The sequence below is a fragment of the Oryza brachyantha genome, chromosome 8, assembly GCF_000231095.2.
Source record: "Oryza brachyantha chromosome 8, ObraRS2, whole genome shotgun sequence".
Classification (NCBI taxonomy): Eukaryota; Viridiplantae; Streptophyta; class Magnoliopsida; order Poales; family Poaceae; genus Oryza; species Oryza brachyantha.
The window spans coordinates 6495090-6502582 of NC_023170.2; the positions used below are offsets into that span (position 1 = coordinate 6495090).

A 7493-nucleotide genomic window follows, 5' to 3' on the forward strand; every position below is an offset into this window, starting at 1 on the left:
TGTTTCAACCGAACAATATTAGTAAGAACTTTGGTATATACTCCAACTTATAATACACCAACTCCCCTTCACTACGTCCATATCCCAAATCATGCTCCTCACTGTCGTGTCTTTCTAAGATCACACCCCAAATCACATGCCCTCATGTATCCAAGGTCGACCATCATACGAGAGTTTAAATTTTGTAATGCAAAAAATATTTGTTTGTCAATTTGGAACTAACCACTAGAATTTATCTTTTTTTTAAAAAAAGTCTAAACCGATGGTGGATACTATGTGATGATCGTTGACATGTCGAATATAATACAACGGCATTAATTGTGACATAATTACTTCTGGCACCTCTTGGCATATATTGTTTTCCAACAAATAGGTAATAGCTATCAAACATATCATGGCACCATAGCGTTATTATGGGCACATTCCTAGTGGGGTGATTGTTGAAAAACAAATGGCTTATTTGTAAAGGAAAAATAATTTATGAATAAAAATTTTATATGCATATTCTTAGCGAATTAAAACCCAACGCTAGAAAATAAACTTCAGCGAAAAATTCAAAATCAATACAAATTTAAGGCTAAAAATTCAATTTTTGCTTATAAACATAATAATAAGCGAAAAGATATGGTGAAGATCTACTCCGGTTTTGTTTTTTCTTTCCATTTTTTGTAAGATCTACGCTGTAGTGAGTACGAGTGGAGAACTGACATTGGGTATCTAGGAAGACTGAAAGATTCAGTTTTCTCTAGTTTTTGTACATGTTATGTTCAGAATTCTGATTTCGAATAAAATCGGATCAAAGAAACTTCAATCTCTTGCTTTGACTATCATGGATGACGTAGAAAAAAAAGGGCTTACAACAATGTGGCTTAGAGTAAGCCATCTTCCTATGAATGAGGGTGTTGTTTGTTCATTTGAATGTCCCATCCGGAAAGAGTGACCTAGATGCCATGAGTATTGCTGATGATAGAAATAATCTTTGAGAGGTTTATCCAGAATGCCCTTACTATACAGTAATTTAATTTTGATTAGAAAGTATGGATATAGGACCAAGACATTCAATGATCATCCAAACAAAAATATGGATCAAATTTAGATGAGCCTCGTGTTCCAATCTAATTCATATCAATTTCAGATCCACGAGCAGATCGACTAAGTTGCAGTTAGGTTTTAATAGATCAATTTATGAAACCCCAACTTCAAGAGTTTAATCATACGAATTCAATTTAGTGCATTTTTCTTGTTCCTACTTCGATTCACCTACAGAGACTAAATATTAGTCTTATTGGCTAGTTTAATCATACTAATGCAATTGAGGGTATTTTTCTTGTTCTTACTTATGTTCTTCGATTAACATAGAGATATAAGTCTTATTGGCTAAGTCAACTGACGGCTCATCGTTGACAAGATGCTGCGATTGCAAGGGTCAGTTTTAGTGATCGAAAGCTATCAAATCGATAATTATCATTAACTGATGGAAGACCGGGCACTCCCGTTGCCATCGCGATAGATTCCAGATTCCAGCTTGCTAGAAGAATGCACGGCGACCTGCTGATGCAAAGATCACAGGACATCACACAGATTCACACAACTTCAGAAACAACGAGTTGAGACCATTGATGGAAATAAATTGAATTTCCTCCAGACAATTGAACAAAAAACAGGGAATGAAAAAAATGCGATACGCCGCAGTGTAAAAAAGCTGGAACCTACTGTCTACAGCCAGGGGCATCCAAATCAAGCGATTTCGCGTGCTGTTTGACGCGGCCAACAGGGAAAATGCTCTCCTGGCATATATTCAACTAGGTTATCTAACTCAAGCGGCTGTAACAGGTGCATATAACATAGACATAGATAGAAAGGCACATATTACCTATGTTTGTTAATACTTATCCTTGGCTCCCAGCCCCATTGACTTGGGTCGCCTCACCGCAGTAAGAGGGGTGACGATGCCCTGGCCGTCCTTCCCCAGGCCAGAGCCCTCAACGAACCCCATCCTCGCCATCATCTTGGATCCAAAGCCCTTTGTATGCCTCTCAAAGGAACCGACACCGCTCATCTCGACTTTCCGAGAGAATCGCTTCGGTTCTGATCTCGCTTTGGCTGTTGGCTCTGACCTTGCTTTGATTGCCTCAGCCTCGCTGTCGAATACTACTCCCAGCCCGAGAGATTTGGGACGTTGGACGGTTTCGATGGGCTGCATCATGCCTTGGCCATCTTTGCCGAGGCCAGTTCCCTCAATGAATCCCATCTTAGCCATCATCTTAGAACCAAAACCCTTGGTATGCATCTCAAAGGTTCCCAGCTTGACAGAGTTGCTTTCAACTATTTTCTCACATGAGGCTTCACCACTGGTAGAGGCAACTGCAATTGTCTCGGTAACAGATTCCGCCATTGTGCCACAGGAGACAAAAGACACAGGACGGTCAGCAAGTGATACTTGTCTCTTGGAAGATTTCTTTCCACTGGATGTCTGATTCCTCGACAATTTTCCTGGAGCTGAGAGTCCCTTTGTTTGGGCTGGACGTTTAGAGTTCTCCCAATTGACAGCAAAGTCCTCAGGTTCAGTTCCTATGAGCTGAAATTGATAAAATAAAGCAATTTAGACAGAAGATTGGAGCAATAAACACTGTCAAAGAGATAAAATGATTGTAATACAGCAAAATATCAAGACATTATGTTATAAAGTTTTACCATGAATATCAAGACAAAAATATTATAAAATGCATTATATTATCTGTAGAATACTGGAATAGGGAAACCCAACATTGTTTACCACTACCTTGGTCAAAAATATAAGAATTGCTAGGGTTGAACACAAGTATTAAGGAAGTAGGTTGAATTAAATGGGGGAAGATTGTGAATGGTTGAAAAGAGAATGTAGGTGAAGTTGATATGTTATGGGAGAAATTTTTGAATGCCAGAAATAACTATATTTTGGCATGGAGTAGATTAAAAGAAAATGTGATCAAGTGAAATCATGAAAAACAAAATGATTGAACAAAATCAAAGCACTTTAAAATTGAAACAGAGTGGCAACTCAACAATATGAGCCATGTATACAAACCTTATCAAGTCGAATTTGGCCCTCTGCTGATGGCAAGCAAGAGTCCGCAGTTAATGTCACAGTGACAAATCTGCAAGACAAAGTTCTTGATTTTATGGCAAGTATGGTGTGTTAACGTCTGACTCAACACAGCCACATTCAACTGATCCAAGAAATTCTCATATGTAGCTTTTTTTTTGCTTACAAGAAATTAGAGTACAAATTACTTGAATATGTGGAGTAGGTTTGCTCAACCTCACTCACTAAATATCTTTAAATATAGTGCAAAGTCACATATAATGTCAACTTTCTCATATGGACACAGGCCTGACAATAAACCAACATTAACTGATCTTAACCAAGAAAAAGATTACAACTACCATAATGTCCATTAAATTTCATAATTGATATAACATAGGTAAAATGCAGCAGCAAAAATTGGATTTGGTTATTAGTATAAAAGGCATAAAAATACAAGGCTTTAAGATGGTTGGGAGGTGCAATGTCCTGCCTACAACTAACACATAACCATCTTGGTACAGATAACCAGGTTATGGTAGTTGCTATATGCGCAGACACATCGCTTACGCGATGAACATGACAAGGAAACATGTCAATGTCTTACGACTGTCGTATCAGTGCCCATGCATAACAGGGGAGTGGCTAGTAAGCCACTTAACCCCTTTACCATTTCCCATAAAGGAGAAATGGTTTGTTGCAGGAGAGGTCATGCACCTTCCTACCTTAAAGAGTAAGATAAAATAGCGAATATAAAACAATAAGAATAATTTGAGTGGATAAGTAGTATGGGAAATTAGGAACTAAGGACGATCTGTAACAGTCAGAGTAGTAAAGGTAGGAAAGTAGACCCTAAACCAGTAGGGAATCACTGAACTATGGCAGTAATGCAAGATTTTGGTTTCAGCCTATCAATGCAAAAATATCAGGCACATTGAAAAGAAACGAACTCGCATGCGTAATGATATGTGCAGTTCGGTGTCCCTCAAAGCACTGAAACATAAGTATACCTCAAAGAATCAAGCACATTAAGACATGGAAATAATGGCTCATCGTGGTGACATGTTGTATCAAACCAATGTGGCAGTGGTAAGATTCAAAATGGTATGAAATGCTACTAGGATGAGTGATTTACTTCATGGACAGCTTATATATGACTCATTCCGGTTACCTTTTCTTGCCTGAACCTTGACACGCACTTTTCAAGTGATAAATAGATGCAAGGCGCTGCACCTACAAATTAGAAAACAAGAATGTCACAATTAGCTTGTGCATAAATAAATAATAATAAATGCTTCAACAAGCAGTGCGAAAAATCAATGTTAGATAGACATGTATCCAATACCTGTGAACAGTCCCGAGAGTGCATTGGTTGGAAGCATACCATATCAACCTCATCTACAACCATCTTCCTCAATTTCTGCATACAAGAAAGATAATAAGGTACATCATTAAAAAGATTCTTAGGTTTTGCTAGCAAGGAATTGGGAAGAGAAAACAAAGTACCATCAAACAATATAAAGCAGAAAGTTTAGCCACAATAGGGGCTGATTAAGAAGACCTACAGGAAAATTGACAGCATAAGAGTGAACGAGCAATTTTCTCTAGGGTTATACTTGGGAGGTACAATTCTCCAAACTGTGCACATATAATCTTTTACCTCTACTTTAACGAAACTGAGTACAAAATGAATCCAGGGCACTAAACTTTATCAAACCCTCTGGTTAAAATTCAATGGGAACAACACATAGTATTTTATAGACCCTGAGTTTCGAAAGGTAGAAGGCCTCAGCACATGATGTTTTGCTATTATTATCATACATTTATCACAGAACTTTGTACTGTCAAAAATATGTTCATATGTGCTCGCAATTCTTTGAGGGGATTGAGCTAAAGAAATACTCCCTCCGTTTCATATTGTATGACATTTTGGCTTATGACTAGATTAATCTATTGATCAATGTATATTGTTTTGCATATATGTCTAGATTCATTAGCATCCATATGAAGCTAGAAAATACTACAAAGTCTTACATTGTGAAACTGAGGTTGAAGAAAGTAATTATAAGAAACGGACTCATGCTATGATGATTTAGAGACATAGGGGCATAACTTTCAAAATAAGGTCGGCTGATGTGAAAGCAGCTATATTACTCACAGTGTTAATTTGATCTAAATCAACTCCTCTGCCTAACATTCGTTGGCGGCGTTTCTTTGCAATGAGTTCCTTCCGATGCTTCTTTTTCTCACCTGAATCACATACACAAAATTTACAATCCATTGCAATATAGGTTAAATCTAATGAGAACATGAACATAGGAGTGGACACACCAGCAAAACATGATTGTAACAAATCTAAATGAATATAAAAGAGTTACTGCAGACAGTTGCTGAGCCACTGAATTATGAACTTTTTATGGAGCTGATTTTTCCATGGATAAACATGTTTCCTCTAGATTTTTCAATTTGAAAATTTTACATTGAGTTCTCCATATGAATACAGATGATCATTATGTGCACAGAACAATCAGCTAGTTGCACCAATCTATTGAGGTACAAAATATTGCATTGCACATGTGACACAAGAATAATTAATCACTGATCAACTTAGCTCTATTTGTTGAAAATTATGCATATAACCTTCCATGAGCCCATGACTTCTATTAAAAAACATTCAATGGTCATATCACTATGATCTTTGAATTCATGAGATGTGCTTGTGGAGTCCTGATCGTTCCATATTTTCCATTTTAACTAACAAAGGATTTTCACTCAAAAGGTTTGCTACTGAATAAAGATACCAGGAAAAGAAAAACAGAAATCAAGGGACGCCATTTACCTGGTACACTATGATATTTCTTGCTTTTCCTACTCTCATTAGGCCAGGACCTGGAGAGGTCAGAAGATGATGAAGCCACCTTTGCCCCCTTCCTGGATCTGCTTGTCATGCGTAGATCCTTTACCATCATCACATCATCCAGACCCATCACTCTCATACTTGCCAGGTCCCGGTCACAAGCCCTGACAGCAGGGCCCTTTCCCTTCATCCGATCAGCTGAGTTTGGCCTCTTCATCCCATACTGCTCCGATGCATCCATCAGCTCCAATGCGTTCATCAGCGCATAACCCTCAACATGTCCCTTCCCCTTCCCCTTTCGCTCCTTCAAGAACCCATCCATCTCATCGCCATCATCCGAATCAACCAAATTCATACTGGCCACCCACTTGCTGCTTAAGAGCTCCTCGCTCCCGCCGATCCCCTCCATGTAATCAGCAACAACTTCATCGTCGACTGATGAATCACCAATGCTCAAGTCTTGCTTTGAGTCAGATCCCGAAGACTCTTCCTCGGACTCAGAACCTCCTTCGTTGACATCAGTGTCTTCTTCTTCATCACTGCCGTCTATCTCATCGGAATCTGACTGCGATTCCAAATCAGAGCCAACCAACCCCTCAGACTCCGGCGATGAGATGTCCTCCGTGTAGATCCGAACTCCCCCAATCGACAGGAATCCCTCGTTGCGCCTGCCCTTGTGCTTCCCCTTCGGCTTCCTCGGCGTCACGAAGCTGGCCCCCTCCAACACCTCCACCTCAACATCGTTGCCGCAGCCACGGAATCCCAACCCGAGATGCAGCCCATCCTCCTCCTCCTCCTCCTCCGCGTTCTCCTCGCCGTGGAATCCTAACCCGATCACGCCGACTGGGCCGTAGGAATACACGGGAACGGTGGCGGCGGCCAGGTCGGCGCAGGGTGCGGTGTCGATTGACACATCCAGCATCTGGGCCACCCCCTCGGAGGAGGCGGCGCAGGGGCGGGACCCCGCGTAGCTGAAGGGAACGGCGTGGGGGGAGGAGTCGTCTGACGCGGAATTCGACGACCCCCGGCCGCCCCTCCCCCCGCGGCCGCCCGATGCCGACGAGGAGAACGCGGCGGCGACGGAGGCCGGAGAGACGAAGGACGGGAGCTGGGGGACGGAGCGGCGGCGCCCGGCACCGGCGCCGCGCCTGGGCCCGCCGGCGGTCGGGTTGCGCGCGTGGCGGCGCTTGCCGCCGGCCATGGATGCTCCGCCGAGGAGGGGCGGGGCGGCTGGGCTAGGGCTCCGGTCCGCCTCGCGATTCGTGCGGCGGCGAGGCGAGGGGGCGCGGTTCCGCGAGTTGCGCGGGGTGGGGGTGGGGGGATGGTTCGGGCGACGCGTGTGGGGCAATTGTAGCGCGGTGTGGTATTTTGGGGGTTTCGTAGCGGCCAAGGCGATTTGTATGGTGGATTGGTGGGGGCGGAGAGGCGGTCGCGGATATGCGGGTTCCAACCTCCAAGATTCGACGCGATGGGAATGGCTTCGGCTTGGGTTGGGTTGGGTTGGGTTAGGCTGGGCTCGTAGAGCTGTGGCCTGTGGATACTAGGGATGATAATTTTGTCCACGTGTATAGG

At 42.4% G+C, this 7493-nt stretch overlaps 1 protein-coding gene across 3 annotated transcripts; it reads right to left on the minus strand.

Annotated features, from left to right (window-relative positions):
- Window positions 1-1013: 1013 nt before the first annotated feature.
- Window positions 1014-7220, minus strand: LOC102712285. Of its 3 annotated transcripts, none has more exons than XM_040526911.1 (7): window positions 5904-7220; window positions 5223-5314; window positions 4410-4484; window positions 4236-4297; window positions 3068-3137; window positions 1874-2578; window positions 1014-1548 (listed from the first exon to the last, which is right to left on the minus strand). In XM_040526911.1, the coding sequence occupies exons 1-6, from the start codon at window positions 7120-7122 to the stop codon at window positions 1883-1885; spliced, it is 2214 nt and encodes a 737-aa protein (XP_040382845.1). In that variant the 5' UTR covers window positions 7123-7220; the 3' UTR covers window positions 1014-1548; window positions 1874-1882. The 3 variants fall into 3 exon arrangements, with proteins under 3 accessions (XP_040382845.1, XP_040382846.1, XP_006660014.2); XM_040526912.1 differs by having other exon boundaries at window positions 1014-1551; XM_006659951.3 differs by lacking the exon at window positions 1014-1548 and having other exon boundaries at window positions 1629-2578; window positions 5904-7219.
- Window positions 7221-7493: the final 273 nt, after the last annotated feature.

Excerpts from the sequence above, each read along its gene's own strand:
- LOC102712285 (XM_040526911.1), bottom strand. The coding sequence starts at position 7,122 with ATGGCCGGCGGCAAGCGCCGCCACGCGCGCAACCCGACCGCCGGCGGG. Across the intron at positions 4,485-5,222 it reads ATTTAGATCAAATTAACACT|AAATTGAGGAAGATGGTTGT; the intron begins GTGAGTAATATA and ends TCTTGTATGCAG. Across the intron at positions 4,298-4,409 it reads ACTCTCGGGACTGTTCACAG|GTGCAGCGCCTTGCATCTAT; the intron begins GTATTGGATACA and ends TCTAATTTGTAG.